This window comes from Nothobranchius furzeri, chromosome 15, assembly GCF_043380555.1.
Source record: "Nothobranchius furzeri strain GRZ-AD chromosome 15, NfurGRZ-RIMD1, whole genome shotgun sequence".
NCBI classification, from domain to species: domain Eukaryota; kingdom Metazoa; phylum Chordata; class Actinopteri; order Cyprinodontiformes; family Nothobranchiidae; genus Nothobranchius; species Nothobranchius furzeri.
Window position 1 is genome coordinate 61,749,446 of NC_091755.1, and position 17,650 is coordinate 61,767,095.

Below are 17,650 nucleotides of genomic sequence, written 5' to 3' on the forward strand. Positions count from 1 at the left end.
AAGCAGCAGGGTATCATTTCTAGTATTTAGCTTTTAAATCTTTTTTCTGTTTTGCTGTGACCTAGATTTCTCCTGGGAAAGACACACTATTCAGTTTTTATTGCCCCTTTGAGTATTTGTGCGCATGATCATACAGGCCAGCGCCAGGATCTTCAAGTTTTACAGTGAGCCTTGTCAAGTTTTCTGAAGAGACGACAAGCAAGTAGGTTTTCTGAAATAGTCACTAATTGTTGTTTGGTATTTTTATTGGTCCACAAGAGCTTTAAAATTACAAATGACTGTATTTTCATGGTGGTCAAACTCCACACTTGGCTTCATTTCTGTTCTGCAGAAACAATTCCTCTGGTGTTCACCCCTTTCTTTAGCTTGGATGGATGATGTACGGGTCAACCAGGTTTGTGGTTCTGCCCTGGAACAGGAACTTTTAGACCACAGTTTTTGTGCCAAAGTTGAAAGCGTAATACTTCCCCCTCATTACATTAAACTCAGCCTGTGTTAATCATGAGTCTAATATTTGCACCGCAAAAACAAGGTCCCAATGAATTTGTAATCCATCTGCAAAACATGGTTTAGTATTTACTTGAACTCATTTTAGGTGATATTTTAGATTTTATATTCCTGTTAGAAATGTTGCTGTTCAAAAGTAAACAGCCAAATTTGGTTGTTTGTTCCTGATGATAATGATGTGATAACTCATTAGAACTTTTTGGGCAGTTTAGTTTCATCAGCTCACAGTTAAAGTGATGATGTGTGTTTTCCCAGGCGATGGGTCAGTACATACCAAAATCATTGCAAGCAAGTGTTTTTTTGTTTTTTTGTTTTTTCGAGTAAGACCTTACCAATGGATTGCCATTGGGCTAAAAAGTCCCTGGGAGTGCAACCTCCAGCAAAATGAGAAGTACATCAGACTATCTTTCATCACTGGCAGAGTGAAGAGGTAAATGTGTAAAACAGCAACATTTCCATCCATCCATCCATTGTTTGAACCCGCTTTGTCCACGCAGGGTCACGCGCGTGGAGTGGGGGGTGGGGGTGGGGGGTGGGGGGGGGGGGGGGGTACACCCTGGACAGAGAGCCAGTCAATCGCAGGACAGCAACATTTATGAAAGTTTTGTAATCTTTTGTTACAAATCAGTAAATGCATTTTGTCCTCATGGGCTCACGTAGAAAGAAACATGGTGTCTAATATGGCGTCGCCCAGAAACTTAAGCCTGGGGCACATCGGAGGCGGACGCGCCGTCATTTTAAATAGAAGCCGTTATAATTCATCAGAGTGGGCAAACAGGGAGCACAGCGTTGCGTCCCAGAAGCGCCGCGCCAAGGCAAGCCGAGGCGCTGGAGATAGGTGCCAGTTCTATCTCAAACGCTGCGGCACATTGTGGAGTACTTTACAGCAGACATTACGACGTGGAACGGCTTTAAGGCACAAACCCAACCGCTGTTTTGATAACATAAAAGTACAATTGATCTTGAAATATCCAAATAAAAAGCATACTTATCCACTGTTAATGAATTTGAGTCTCACAAAACGTGACGGCAAGTCTGATCACGTAAAAATAATAGAGCCACTTTCTGCTTTCTGTTCTCAAGTCCCATGTGATGTTGTGACTATCATGCGACTGTCCAAGAAGTGCTCAGTGGCGCGGCACGTCCTGTGTGACCACTTGACCTCTTAAAATCTCATGCATGGCGCTTCTGCCTCCGGTGTGCCGCAGGCTTTAGGCCCAATCCCAATACTCGCACTGCACCCTACGGTCATAAGCGAAGTGCACTTGGAGGAAATGTGTGTGGTGCACAAGTGTGCAAATAATTGCGGGGCACTGTTTGTACTACTTTAAAAAAAAACTTTATTGACAACTTTCAAACGAACAATTTTTGACAAAATTTACATTCATTGCTGTTCACATTAATTCTTGGTCTGAATAAATCATTAATCATCTTAAAAATAACACTTGTGTTTGAAAATGCATTTTTTAAGCCATTGTTCCGCCTTCATCTCAAAATACCCATGCAGCAATAGGTTGTGGGTAATACCCTTCACCCAAGTCCACAAGTGTAGATCAAGGGTGCAATAGGGGCGTGGTCAACCTCTGCACTTGAGGATCGGGACACCCTAAGCCAGGGGTCCTCAATTATAATGGTCCGAGGGTGTCATCGTCTTCCTCCGCTTATCCGGGTCCGGGTCGCCGGGGCAGCATCCCAACTAGGGAGCTCCAGGCCGTCCTCTCCCCGGCCTTGTCCACCAGGTCCTCCGGCAGGACCCCAAGGCATTCCCGGACCAGATTGGAGATGTAACCTCTCCAACGTGTCCTGGGTCGACCCGGGGGCCTTCTGCCGGCAGGACATGCCCGAAACACCTCCCCGGGGAGGCGTCCAGGAGGCATCCTGACCAGATGCCCAAACCACCTCAACTGGCTCCTTTCGATCCGGAGGAGCAGCGGTTCTACTCCAAGTTCCTCCCGAATGTCCGAGCTCCTCACCCTATCTCTAAGGCTGAGCCCGGCCACCCTACGGAGGAAACTCATTTCGGCCGCTTGTATCCGCGATCTCGTTCTTTCGGTCATTACCCAAAGCTCATGACCATAGGTGAGTATTGGGACGTAGATCGACCGGTAAATCGAGAGCCTGGCTTTCTGGCTCAGCTCCCTCGTCCCCACGACAGATCGGCTCAGCGTCCGCATCACTGCAGACGCCGAACCAATCCGCCTGTCGATCTCCCGATCCCTCCTACCCTCACTCGTGAACAAGACCCCGAGATACTTAAACTCCTCCACTTGAGGTAGGACCTCTCCCCCGACCCGGAGGTGGCAAGCCACCCTTTTCCGGTCGAGAACCATGGTCTCAGATTTGGAGGTGCTGATCCTCATCCCAGCCGCTTCACATTCGGCCGTGAACCTACCCAGCAAGAGCTGAAGGTCAGAGCTGGATGAAGCTAGGAGGACCACATCATCCGCAAAAAGCAGAGACGAGATTCTCCTGCCACCAAACTCGACACACTCCACACCACGGCTGCGTCTAGAAATTCTGTCCATAAAAGTGATGAACAGAACCGGTGACAAAGGGCAGCCCTGGCGGAGTCCAACCCTCACTGGGAACAGGTCCGACTTACTACCGGCTATGCGGACCAAACTCACGCTCCTCTGGTAAAGGGACTGAATGGCCCTTAACAGAAAGCCACCCACCCCATACTCCTGGAGCGTCCCCCACAGGGTGCCCCTGGGGACACGGTCATAAGCCTTCTCCAAATCCACAAAGCACATGTGGATTGGTTGGGCAAACTCCCATGCCCCCTCCATCACCCTTGCAAGGGTATAGAGCTGGTCCACAGTTCCACGGCCAGGACGAAAACCACATTGCTCCTCCTCTATCTGAGATTCAACAATCGATCGGACCCTCCTCTCCAGTACCTTGGAGTAGACCTTTCCAGGGAGGCTGAGGAGTGTGATCCCCCTATAGTTGGAACACACCCTCAGGTCACCCTTCTTAAAGATGGGGACCACCACCCCGGTCTGCCACTCCCTAGGAACTGCCCCCGATGACCACGCAATGTTGTAGAGACGTGTCAACCATGACAGCCCTACAACATCTATAGCCTTGAGATACCCAGGACGAACCTCATCCGCCCCCGGGGCTCCGCCGCTGTGTAGTTGTTTGACTATCTCAGCAACTTCTGCCCCCGAGATCGGACAGTCCATCCCCAGGCCTCCCAGCTCTGGTTCCACCTCGGAATGCGCATTGGTGGGATTGAGGAGCTCCTCAAAGTATTCCTTCCACCGTCCGACTATAGCCTCAGTTGACGTAAGCAGCTCCCCATCCCCACTGTAAACAGTGTGAGCGAGTTGCTGCCTTCCTCTCCTGAGGCGCCGGACAGTTTGCCAGAACCTCTTTGGAGCCGATCGATAGTCTTTCTCCATGGCCTCACCAAACTCCTCCCACGCCCGAGATTTTGCCTCGGCAACTGCCACTGCTGCACCCCGCTTGGCTATCCGGTACCTGTCTGCTGCCTCCGGAGACCCACTGACCAGCCACGCCCTGTAGGCCTCCTTCTTCAGCTTGACGGCTCCCCGAACCTCTGGTGTCCACCAGCGGGTACGGGGGTTGCCACCACGACTGGCACCGGCCACCTTACGACCACAGCTAGCAACAGCCGCCTCGACAATCGCAGAGTGGAACAAGGCCCACTCGGACTCAATGTCCCCCACTGCTCTCGGGACGTGGTCAAAGCTCTGCCGGAGGTGGGAGTTGAAGACCGTCTTGACAGGTTCTTCTGCCAGGCGTTCCCAGCAGACCCTCACTATGCGTTTGGGTCTGCCAGGTCTACGCGGCATGTTCCCTTGCCATCTGATCCAACTCACCACCAGGTGGTGATCAGTTGACAGCTCCGCCCCTCTCTTCACTCGGGTGTCCAAAACATACGGCCGCAGGTCAGATGATACGACTACAAAATCTATCATCGACCTGTGACCTAGGCTGCCCTGGTACCAAGTGTACCGGTGGGCATCCTTATGTTCGAACATGGTGTTCGTTATGGCCAAACTGCGACTTGCACAGAAGTCCAATAGCAAAACACCGCTCGAGTTCAGATTAGGTGGGCCTTTCCTCCCAATCACACCCCTCCAGGTCAAGCTGTCATTGCCCACGTGAGCATTGAAGTCCCCCAGCAGGACAATGGAGTCCCCTGATGGAGCACTATCTAGCACTCGTCCCAGGGACTCCTAAAAGGGTGGGTACTCTGAACTGATATTTGGCCCATAAGCACAAACAACAGTCAGGACCCGTTCCCCGACCCGAAGGCGCAAGGAAGCTACCCTCTTGTCCCCCGGGTAAACCCCAACACACAGGCAGAGAGTCTCGGGGCTAACAAAAAGCCAACCCCAGCCCTCCGCCTCTCACCCGGAGCAACTCCAGCAAAGTAGAGTGTCCAACCCCTCTCCAGGTCTCGGGTTCCAGAGCCAATGCAATGTGTCGAGGTGAGTCCGACTATATCTAGCCGGTACCGCTCAACCTCTGCCACAAGCTCCGGCTCCTTCCCCGCCAGCGAGGTGACGTTCCATGTCCCAAAAACTAGTTTTCTTGTCCGGGGATTGGACCGCCAAGGCTCCCGCCTTGGTCTGCCACCCGATTCGCATTGCACTGGACCCTTCTTGTTCCTCCTGCGGGTGGTGGGTCCACAGTTGGACGAGCCCATGTATCCGGTTCGGGCTGGGCCCGGCCGGGCCCCATGGGCGAAAGCCCGGCCACCAGGCGCTCGCTCACGGGCCCCAACCCCAGGCCTGGCTCCAGGGTGGGACCCCGGTAACCCTCCGGGCCGGGTACTCCGACTCTTCATTTTAACCGCCATGAAAGATCCATTCCGAGGGCCACACACAAAAAAGACCCAGAAGGAAGAGGGCCGGGGGGGAGGGGGGGTGCTGCTGTTTCGATCGCTGGCTGTAAAGCACATAACACACAAGCTTGCAATATAAAGCAGGACAACACCTGTCCCCCTCCAGCTCGACTGTGTGACTGCACTAACCTGTCATGTGTAACCGCATGTAACCCTCATGTCCATGCTGTCTCTGGAGGAGCAGATAGACAAGTCTCCTGTAACTTAAAATGAACCAAAGCTTCCTCCCAGTTTCTCTTTAAGCTGAATTTAACATCAGTTCATCATCATGAAACAAAAGAATAAAATGGAACAAGAACTTCTATCTTCTATTTCTCTCACCTTTTAACTTCTCCGTGTCCCTAAATGAGACAGGTTACGCTGCAGCCGCCGTCACTGACCCCACTCCCTCCCCAAGACCGGACTTCCCGGCGTCACAACACTCGGTCTGACCGAGCGCTTCCAGGAGAAACAATAATGAACTCATGAAAATAATAAGGCGTGTGTAATAAGGCGTCCTCCGATCCTCTCTCTCTCTTGTGTGAGCAGACAATCTCCCTCTTTCTCTATCTCTCTCTCTCAGTTGCTGATCGAGCGAGTGGAGCGTACTGCGCAACAACCCGCTCAGTTAACATAATTTACGGCCCAAATCCAACAGAACCGGTCGGGCTGATTCGGTTCGGGTGCGATCTCAGGTTATAACTCCAGCGCTCATCCCTGCAGTACCACATAAAGGCGGATCAAAGTTTTCTACCCGGTAAATGTGGAGAACACCCGCTCTGACAGATGTGGACGCTACGCTGGTGCCGCCGTTAAAATAACAAAACAACATTCCACTATAACTGATTATGGTTCTCTTCTATGATGCAAAATCTTTTATGCCCGCATCTCATGCATTATTAGATTATTTTCCTCCGCTCTATCTATCCTAAACCTCCCAGTCGGCCATCGGGGGTGGGGTTGTGGGGTGCGCATGGGGTTTGGGGGCCACAAAGAGAGGGCTCACGGGTCGGGCGTGGCCCGCGTGCCGCCATTTGCGGACCACTGCCCTAAGCAGTCACACCTCTGGACTGGAATGCGCAATTGAAGGGTGCAAGGGTGGAAGTGTTTGGGATAATGAGGAAGTATTGGGATTGGGCCTTAGACCTGCTATTATGTATTTTAGACCCAATTTTTATGGTTGTACGTTATGAATCCGCCAATATTTGGGCATCATTTAATTCATGTTCAACAACATTTTGATGGATATTTCCAGAGATTAATGGTAAAAACTTCACATTGTCACTTTAAGTGACAAACATTGTTTTTTAGGTCCTGCTTTACTGTCTAAAATAGCAGAAAGCTTTAAAAATCTACACATATTTAAATGCAATGCATATATTAATGTGCCATTGTTTTTGATGATGAACACCTGCATCTGTTTCCTCGAGCTATAAATGTTAATGCCATGTGCCAAGTCAAGGCCAGTGAAGGGTGGCTACATCATTACTCCCACTTTTAAAAATAACCTGTTTTTATCCTTTCAGTCTTTTGATGAAGTTATCAGGGTGAAAACAGTAAGTCGGTTAACCTTTGGGGAGCTATGTGTGTTTGTGTGTGTGTGTGGGAGGGGGTAACTGAAACACACGTCATGATTTCTCAAGGGCATATGCGTTCAGTTAGACAGACAATCCACACCACACTGCCTGGCCTGGAAGCTGCCTATCGTAGGTGGTCTGTTTCAGTGGGAGGTGTGTTGGTTGGAGAGCAGGATGACATATGCACCACAGTTTAATGATTAAACCCTCCGAATGTGTGTCTGCTTGTGTGCACACAAGAGATAGAGAATTAGATGCAGGTACAGTGCCATGTATCATCCATGCTTCTCGTGATTTTTATCTTGAGAGGCGCTATATAAGTAAATATCTGTTAAGCATTGGTGCTGTTGTAACAAGTGAATTTCCCCACTGTGAGATCAGTAAAGTCCATTCTATTCTATTCTATTCTATTCTATTCTATTCTATTCTATTCTATTCTATTCTATTCTATTCTATTCTAAAATATTGTTTTCTTTCTTTACTTCTAACATCTGGGCGTCTGGAACTTCTCTCCAAAAACAAGTAAACGGCTACCTTGCTTCTTGCCTGTCTCCAGAAGGCAATGTTCCTCTGAGAGAGCTTTTGCAGTTTTAAGATTGTGACAAAATTCCATGTCCTCTTTCCCATATCCATAACTCACGTGGCTCGTTTTCATCCGGTGCGCGCCTTAAGCTGCGTTTAATGCGTTTCTGCACAATTTCACAGAACGTCAAGTGAAGGAGCTAAATGTTTCATCAGGGGGTGGGGGTGGGGGGGTGGGTGGGTGGGTGGGGGGGGGGGGGGGGTGTGTTAGGTTGTGTGACCAAGCCAAAGCCAACTTAAGGCTGGTGAAGAATGTAATCATTTAACTGAGGAATAGGGGCGACATGCTCAATTTGACCTAAAACAGGACTCTGAGGTGCCCACAAGTAGATGGAGCAAGGTTGCGCATGAGTGCATGTGTAGAACACGTTATGTCAAGCCGGTGGACTACTACAATCAGAGGCCAAACCAAACTGTTGTTTTTTAATGTTTTTCTTGTCATGAAAGAAGCATCCAGGAAACCCATCTAAACTTCCCATCACCGACTCCTTTTTTTACAGAGTCTTATCAAACACACCCATGACTGTGAATTTTATCTGACTTTGGTAGTGTGAAGCTTTCCCATCATTCCCTAAAGGCTTTTATGTCCCTATCGGTTGTTCGCTAACCTACCAGAGCCTTCAGCTTGGTTGTGTAATGACCGTCATTAACATATCAAGATCTGCCGATGGGTCCTGGCGGCTTTTTATCACCCCCTCCTACCACTTCCCTCTATTGCCAAAACCAAGATGGCTTGCTCCAAACTTTACTTTTGCCCTCCAGGGAGCAGAAAACACCAAAGTCTCCAGTCTAATTGGATTCGTTTGTAAAGTAGTTGTGGAAATTTAGACATTTATCTGTCTATGTACCCATGACTGGAATGCAGTTTTTTTTTATAATCCCTCACAAGCCTTTTTTTGTCGATAGTACAGTAAACTCTGGTCTCCTACTGGACTGAATTATTCTTCTTGTACCCCTTTTCAGTTGAAATTATGAAAAAAAATTTAATTAATGCCTATGGAGCTTTTTAGTAAATGTTCAACACTAGGAACAGGTCACTTGGGTTAAGTGTGTTTCTGATAAAGTACGGAAGTGAGAGAAGGCATCTTTATCTGTAGAAAAAAATACTTAAAAAACTCAGTGCTTGTGTCTGAATTTCAGAGAATCCATCAGTGTCCATCAGATGTTTTATTCATTATATTAATTCAAAACTCAAAGGAATGTGTTTTCATTAGAATTTTGATAAGCAAATGACCATATCATCGTGTTCTATCGCCAGATGTGCTGTCCCTTTGAAACAAATTTGTAGACCTCAGTCTCGTTGCATGGCAGCGCGTCCTGCTCCAGCCGCATCTGTTAATGCTTTGTTTGGTATCGCTCAGAGCATTCTCTGTGCTCATGTATGTGTGTCTTTGTGTGTGTTTGGGTTCTGCTTTCCAGATGTTCATCAGATAAAGGTTGATGAATGCCACAACTGGCTATTCCTCCACTGCTTTAGGCAGATGGATTTAGCCACAAAGATGAAGTTGCAGAGACAAACTCCTGTGAGGCTGAATTAACTCTTAGACTTCCTTCATTTAAGACGAAGGCCCCGCAGTGATGACGTTCATGGTTTTGCAAGGTGAAAGATAGTCCTCTGTGCCTCATCCACTGCACTGGTGCTCAAACAGCTGGAGGATGATGGAATGAAGAAAGCAGGGAAGCTGGAGCCATCAGGTGAGTCAAGTTGTAATAGGTGAAAAATCAAAAAATTGCACAGAAACGTTTCGATGCGAATTAGATCAGTGTAGTTGGTCACGTCTATTATATACAGGTGTTGGTGACTGATCCAAAGGCTGGCTGTAAAAAGACTGACCCTTTCTTTCCTCCAGCTATGGAAGCGGTTGCGTAACTTAATGGCGACAATTTACCCGTGTAAAGGGTTAAATTTACATTTATGTAATGAGCCATAAGACATGAGATTCCATAGTAAATAGGAAATCAATCTTATGGATCTTTGGGTACATTTAACCAGAAGATTGGAACTTTTTATTGCAGGGATTATGTACGTATTTATGTATGTACGTAGGAACCGTTGCTTGGTTGGTAAAATGCGACAGATTTTATCCAGCTTGTTGGTTCTTTGCTTAAAAAAGGAAGTCCGGGTGGCCGGTCCGATACTTCTCTTAGAATGTGGTGAACTGACTTAAGATGGCGTGGGACTGGCTTTATTAATCTGGTTGTTTTGATTTATGGTTGAATCAAAGTTGGACAGATTTATAAACACCACAGAGACTATGTCCGGCTTCAGAAAGGAAGGTTCCGATTGGATGAGTAAAAGCAATGCGTTTACATTATGTGTCATCAGGGTGTCTAGTGCAGCTAGACTAAAGTCATATTACTTATTAAACTTACTAATCATAACATACTCATTTCACAGATTGGTCAACAGCTTATTATTGACTAACACTTAGTTTGATTAGCTTTATTAAAAATAGAGTTCTTTGATTTATTAAAAAGAGTCCTTTGTCTTCATTCTTCTCTTGAGCTGGAAAGGAAAACAGTTTAGAAGCAAATGCATGAGACCTTGAGCAATATCTCATGCAGATTAGTTCTTGCTAAGGAAAGGGGGGAAATTACTTTTAGGTGGAAAACAGTCATTTCATTCCGTTACACCCGCTAGCTCATTCCTAACTGGCGGCCATTATGATGGAGCAAAAGTAGGTAGTTATTTTTTTTATTTTGCACCTATTAAAACTTGACTCACCTTAAACATCTTCTGTGCATTCATTCTGTGTGTTTCTTCTAACTGCATTAGTTGGTTCTTTCTTTAACACAGGAAAAGAGTTGTTTTACCTTTTTTTTTTTTGCTGATGTTTCGACCACCACTGCGGTCTTCCTCAGAGATCGCCACTGTTGGCGGCATCACTTCCTTCTCTGTTTTTCCGCGGGTGGCAGAGGACGGTGTCGCCCTTTGTTGACTCACCTGAGTGCTCCGGCTTCCTTGCTCTCTTTGGTCTTTTCAAGGTCTTGGTGAGCTCTCCAAGCATGTTTCCAGTGCTTTGTAAGATAGAGTGTGATAGGCCCATCATAGATCCAGCATGCACGACCACAATGCATTATCTACTTGGTGAATAAGATTGGAGCTGCATCATGATTGCCTTCATGCTGATGGGGGCTGTCCACATTTGCTGCATCCTAACTACATCCTAGCAGGTTGTCAAGGAAAAAGAGAGTTGTAAAGTAAAGTTAGACCCTGGAAAGGGACCTTGAATACCCGGTTCCTCCCCCTTTCTTTTCTTTGTGTTTTTGTATCTTTTCGCATGCACATATCTATCTAGTTACACTTATCCTTAAAAACCGAGGACCAACATTTGTTTTGTATTACTGCATCACTTTTATTTGCATCTTTTGCAATGGAAGTATCCATTCACTTTTCTTGTTTAAATACTAAAACAGAATAGAAAACATCACAGCAGGAAGTCATCTTCTCCCTGAAAGAGCTGTCATTTTTTAAAAATGGTTCTGTGTACCACATGTCTCAAGACGATACTCAAGCTGGGCACATCTTGCTGTCGTTGCTTCATGATCGATCTAATCTTAATTAGTGTTAGAAGCTTCTTTTATAGCAGTGAGCCTCTAATGTTCCTTATTTCGTTTCTTTATCTCTTTCTCTCTTTCTCCAGATTGAGAACCTGCTGGAACAGTTAAAGGATAAGGACAAACAGCTGGCTGGGCTGAGAGAAAGAGTTCAGGGCCTTCAGACGGACTCGAGTAACACTGACACAGCTCTGGCTACACTAGAGGAGGCTTTATCAGAAAAGGTACGGGGGAGAGGGGTGTAAGAGTGCTGTGTAATGAGTAAAATGCATATTTGTAGAATTTTAGGGGCTTTCTAGCACCATCATTTGTGGCACCGTGTCCTGTGGCACTGAGAGAGATGGCTGCAGACTTAAATCCCATCTATGGGTGTGAATATTGCATGCTGACCTTGTGCATGTGTGGGTTTTCTACATGTGTTTCCTCCCATAGACCCACAACATCCAAGTTAAGTTTATTAGAGACTCTACATTGTACCTGGATGTGAGTAAGTGACTGGTTGTATGTTTCTGTGTTGCCATGTGATGGACTTTGACACTTCAGAAGAGCAAGCTGTCAAGCTAATGAATGAATGATTTTGGAGGTTAAGAACAGTAGATCCACTGTAATGAAAGACCTGTGTGCTGAGATGTTGCTTTGTCAAAACTACTCAAAGATTGTCATAGTAGCAAATAGTTTGCATTTTGCAGGACATCAAAAGGATTTAAAATGTAAAAAATAGTTGCAATAAAAGTATGTATAATCTGTAAAGATCAGAGGTCACTACAAAACTGATAGATACAAATCAGAATACAAATCAAAATCACACACACACACACACACACACACACACACACACACACACACACACATATATATATATATATATATATATATATATATATGTGTGTGTGTGTGTGTGTGTGTGTGTGTGTGTGTACAGTTATTTACTTAATTAGAGGTGTTGTAATCAATTATATATTTACATATTTCTAATTAATGATTATTTCTAATTAATGATTAATCTTGATTAATCATAACAAACTTTCAAGGAAATCTTCCTCCAAAGCATTTTTTACTAAGAATAATTTCTGTGAAGCTCAGAATTGAGTGATATACATAAACAGTAATAAGCTCTTATAATTTCTAAAAACAAAAATCAAACAAACAAACAAGAAAAAAATAGATAAAAATTTATACACACACACACACATATTATATATATATATATATATATATATATATATATATATATATATATATATATATATATATATATATATATATATATATATATATACATATATAATCCTTTGACTGATTCAAAGGAAAAGGAACAGAGCTGGCAAGAAAGATGGAAAGAAAAAAAGAAAAATATGGAACCAAAGAGACAAATGCTGATTTAGTTGTTGGGTTATAGGGAGCCTAAGACTCATCCCCCTCCAGTCAGCTTAGGAGTCCATGAGTGAATGGAAGCGAAAGGGACAATAAAAGCCATTTACTAATCTGCTTTGCCTTATGCCTTGAATCACATATATGTTGTACTTAAATTTAAATGAAAAGTAACAATGTGTGTTTCGACCATGTCTGTCACGTAATTTGAAATCTATTAGCTTGTAAAAATATTAAATTAAAATGACTACAAATCAGATGTCGCACATATGACGTCACTGCAGAATCTCCTCTCCCCCTAGCGTAGCTGCTACCTACCACATGTCCATTCATATTAGTTTTCTCCACATTTAATGCTCCTCCTAAAAAGATTTGAGGCTCGCAAAACCCACAGCCTGTTTGCTTCTTCTCTTCTCCATGTCTGGTTGGCTTAATTTAGTGAAACACACATTTGTAGTCTGTAACACCTTTTCACACAAAACCTAAAATAACTTTTGACATATGTCTTTAAAATGACTGGGAACCATTTGTGAAATCCATGGCACATAACAAACTGGATCAGAAATTAACTTTTATCCCTCCATAGACTCTCGTTGGTTTTTTTGGCACTCATGGACTCGAAGTAGGTGGGTGCGATTTAAGCTTCTTATTTAAGAAGAAATGCTATGCTGATCTACTGTGAATTAATATTGCATTTTGCTGCATTGATAACAGGCAAGGATTTCCAACTGCAAGCAGAAAAAAGTTTTCAGCAAAGTAGTTTCTACTATTTAAGCTCACCTTTCCCCTGGATTAAATAAAACTAATAACTGTTGATTTCAAGGTGCTACAAAATTTAAACCAAACTCAATTTTTCATCGTAGTGTTGTGTCAGCTAAGTTGTGATCACAAGAATGACCAAACCAGATGTTCTGTTGTAGTCAGCTACACCATTGCATGTGTTAGTTTGCATATAAGGACACACTGTATTGGACATTGTATTGGACATTGTCATGACGAGATGTTGCCATGGAATTCAAGGTGAACCAAGCAGACCTACAGCATCACATAGATGGATGGGGGTGGCTGTCAGTCTGGTGTAAACATTCCTGTGTTTGTTTTCTTGCAACACGAGAGGGGAACAGCTGCTCTCTATAAAACTTAGCCTTAACATTAAAGAGCCAGGTTTAGTGAGAGAAAACCCTCAGATTGTTTTCCTTCCAGGGTAGAATATCTGCTGTCAAGAATCTAAAATGCTTAATCCAATAAATTGTTGTACTTGTCAACACATCTTAAGAGAATAATTTAGAGCGACAGAGTCAAATATAAGATTGATTAGAGGCTATATTCTACTACTATCATCTTTCTGATTTTACATCATTGAGATGAATAATTAAAATCAAACTTGAACTGACCGGCTTGACATTCCCTAGCCTTGTTGCATGGTTTTCACACTTCAAGTCTACAAATGATTGGTTTCATACTGCAGGTTAAAGTAAATCTACATTTGTACGTTTGTATTGCCAGCTAAATGATGAATGCTGGTTCTGACTGTCTTTATGATAAGTGTTGTTGAAGAAGTTGAAACACGTTTGAACACTCACCCATCCATTGTTTAGATTCACTAAATCCTATGTGGGGTAGGAAGCTGGTTCCTCCAGCAGTCACTGGATGAGAGGTGGGGGAGACTCAGGACAGGTTAACAGTCCATAGGGTCACACTGAAAGATAACCTTTCATGCTTACATTCACATCAAGAGATACTTTATAATCACCACTAAACTATAAAACATGATTTCTAACTGTGGGATGAAACTGGTTCATCTGAAAAAATGCATGCCTGCAAAGAGAGACCATGCAAATTTAACAGTCAGGATTTGAACCGAGGACCTTCTTGCTAAGTTAAAAAATGAAACTACCCGTGCTACATTGCAGCCACACATGAAAACACCCAGCCATTAAGCACGTTAACCAGTGGATGCAATGTTTGTGTATACTTGATCTAATCACATTGTCTTACATGTTTTCTGTCCACAATAACTACTGCTATACAGGACAGCAGTACTGTAGCTACTGCTATAGGGTACAGCAGCACTGTAGCTACTGCTATACGGGACAGCAGCACTGTAGCTACTGCTATACGGGACAGCAGTACTGTAGCTACTGCTATAGGGGACAGCAGTACTGTAGCTTATGCTATAGGGGACAGCAGTACTGTAGCTTATGCTATAGGGGACAGCAGTACTGTAGCTACTGCTATAGTGTACAGCAGCACTGTAGCTACTGCTATAGGGGACAGCAGTACTGTAGCTACTGCTATAGGGGACAGCAGTACTGTAGCTACTGCTATAGGGGACAGCAGTACTGTAGCTACTGCTATAGGGTACAGCAGCACTGTAGCTACTGCTATACGGGACAGCAGTACTGTAGCTACTGCTATAGGGTACAGCAGCACTGTAGCTACTGCTATAGGGGACAGCAGTACTGTAGCTACTGCTATAGTGTACAGCAGCACTGTAGCTACTGCTATAGGGGACAGCAGTACTGTAGCTACTGCTATAGGGGACAGCAGCATTGCAACTACTGCTATAGAGGGTAACAGCACTGTAACTACTGCTATAGGGGGTAACAGCGCTGTAACTACTGCTATAGAGGGTAACAGCACTGTAGCTACTGCTATAGGGTACAGCAGTACTGTAGCTACTGCTATAGGGGACAGCAGTACTGTAGCTACTGCTATAGGGTACAGCAGCACTGTAGCTACTGCTATACGGGACAGCAGTACTGTAGCTACTGCTATAGGGTACAGCAGCACTGTAGCTACTGCTATAGGGGACAGCAGTACTGTAGCTACTGCTATAGTGTACAGCAGCACTGTAGCTACTGCTATAGGGGACAGCAGTACTGTAGCTACTGCTATAGGGGACAGCAGCATTGCAACTACTGCTATAGAGGGTAACAGCACTGTAACTACTGCTATAGGGGTAACAGCGCTGTAACTACTGCTATAGGGGGTAATATATGGCAAGCCAAATGAGCATTTATTCTGATATCAGGATATCAGCCAGAATTGTCATGAACATGTAAGCCATTTCTGTCCACTAGTTAACTAGTTAGACATGTTTGTGTCAACTAGTTAAATATCGAGGGTGAAAATGTGCCCACTAGTTAACTAGTGACAGCAGAAATGCGCACTATTTAACTAGTGAACACATTTAGGCTTCAGTAGTTAACTAGTTGACACAAAAACTGCTCACTAGTTAACTAGTAAAAGCAGAAATGCATAGCAGTCAGCTACTTGAAGGTATTTGTCTCACTAGTTAACTAGTGAGGGTCAAAATGTGCACACTAGTTAACTTGTGGTAGACATAAATGCGCACTAGTTAACTAGTGAACATATTTTGGCTTCACTAGTTAACTAGTTGACACATAAATGGCTCACTAGTTAACTAGTAAAGACCAAAATGCATACCAGTCAGCTAGTTGAAGGTTTTTGTGTCTCACTAGTTAACTAGTGATGGCCAAAATGTGCACACTAGTTAACTTGTGGTAGACATAAATGTGCACTAGTTAACTAGTGAACTCATTTTGGCTTCACTAGTTAACTAGTTGTCACATAAATGGCTCACTAGTTAACTAGTAAAGGCCAAAGTGCATACCAGTCAGCTAGTTGAAGGTTTTTTGTGTCTCACTAGTTAACTATTGATGGCCAAAATGTGCACACTAGTTAACTAGTGAAGGCTTAACTCCTAACTAGTTAACTAGTTGGAGTAGGTCAGTGCCACTAGTTAACTAGTGAACCATTAATGGCTCACTAGCTAGCTAGTTGATGGCAGCAGGCTCACTAGTTACCTAGTTGATGCATCCATTGTCCAAACTAGTTAACTAGTGAGGACATAAATGTATACTAGTAAACTAGTTCAAGTCTACATTCACACTAGCTAGCTAGTTGCGCAGAATTCTAATTAGGAGGCGGAGAGTTTCTCAAATTAAGACTCTCTATTGGCTCCCTGTGTCAAAATAAAATATGACAACCAATCACAGTGCGGAATTTCGTAAAATCCCACCCCAAACATTTGCATGCGACACACAAGTTAACATGCTGGCCAGAGGAACCTCAGCTAGTGAACTAGTAGTGGCTTCAGTGTGACACTTACATGTAAACTTGTGAAGGCAGAACTGCTCACTAGTTAACTAGAGAGGGTACAAATGTCCACTAGTTAACTAGTGAGGTGCAAAATAAGTGTCACTAGTTCACTAGTGGGCCCCAAATCGCCCACAAGTTAACTAATAAGGTGCGGATATGCTCACTAGTTAACTAGTGAGGTGCAGATTTGCTCACTAGTTAACTAGTGCGCCCTAAAGCGCCCACTAGTTAACTAGTAAGGTGCAAAAAAGCATCACTAGTTAACTTCTAAAGTGCAGATATGCTCACTAGTTAACTAGTGGGCCCCAAAATGTCAACAAGTTAACTAGTAGGGTGCGGATTTGCTCGCTAGTTAACTAGTGAGGCACAGATATGCTCACTAGTTAACTAGTGATGTGCGGATTTGCTCACTAGTTAACTAGTGAGGTGCAGATTTGCTCACTAGTTAACTAGTGTGCCCTAAAGCACCCACTAGTTAACTAGTAAGGTGCAAAAAAGCATCACTAGTTAACTTGTAAAGTGCAGATATGCTCACTAGTTAACTAGTGGGCCCAAAAACGCCAACTAGTTAACTAGTAGGGTGCGGATTTGCTCACTAGTTAACTAGTGAGGCACAGATATGCTCACTAGTTAACTAGTGAAGTGCAGATTTGCTTACTAGCTAACTAGTGAGGCGCGGATTTGCTCACTAGTTAACTAGTGAAGTGCGGATTTGCTCACTAGTTAACTAGTGAGGTGCGGATTTGCTCACTAGTTAACTAGTGAGGTGCGGATTTGCTCACTAGTTAACTAGTGAGGTGCGGATTTGCTCACTAGTTAACTAGTGAGGTGCAGATATGCTCACTAGTTAACTAGTGAGGTGCAGATATGCTCACTAGTTAACTAGTGCGCACAAGACGCACACTAGTTGCTGTTTTTGGAGCAATCTAGTTTACTTGATATGTAAAAATGTGTTCTTACTAGTTAACTAGTGACAAATTTACCTTCACTAGTTAACTAGTTGACATATTTGGCCTTTCTAGTTCACTTGTAATGGGACAGGAAGCACTCACTAGTTAACTAGTGAGCATAT

General features: G+C 44.2%; 1 protein-coding gene across 3 annotated transcripts in view; it reads left to right on the forward strand.

Moving 5' to 3' along the window:
- Positions 1–17,650, forward strand: part of LOC107391005 (ERC protein 2) — a 300,921-nt gene that overhangs the window by 101,399 nt on the left and 181,872 nt on the right. For all 3 annotated transcript variants that reach the window (XM_054745980.2, XM_070545069.1, XM_070545070.1), the window contains one exon: positions 11,169–11,306. In XM_054745980.2, the coding sequence (XP_054601955.2) occupies positions 11,169–11,306 (138 nt within the window). The remainder of the gene's footprint in view (positions 1–11,168; positions 11,307–17,650) is intronic.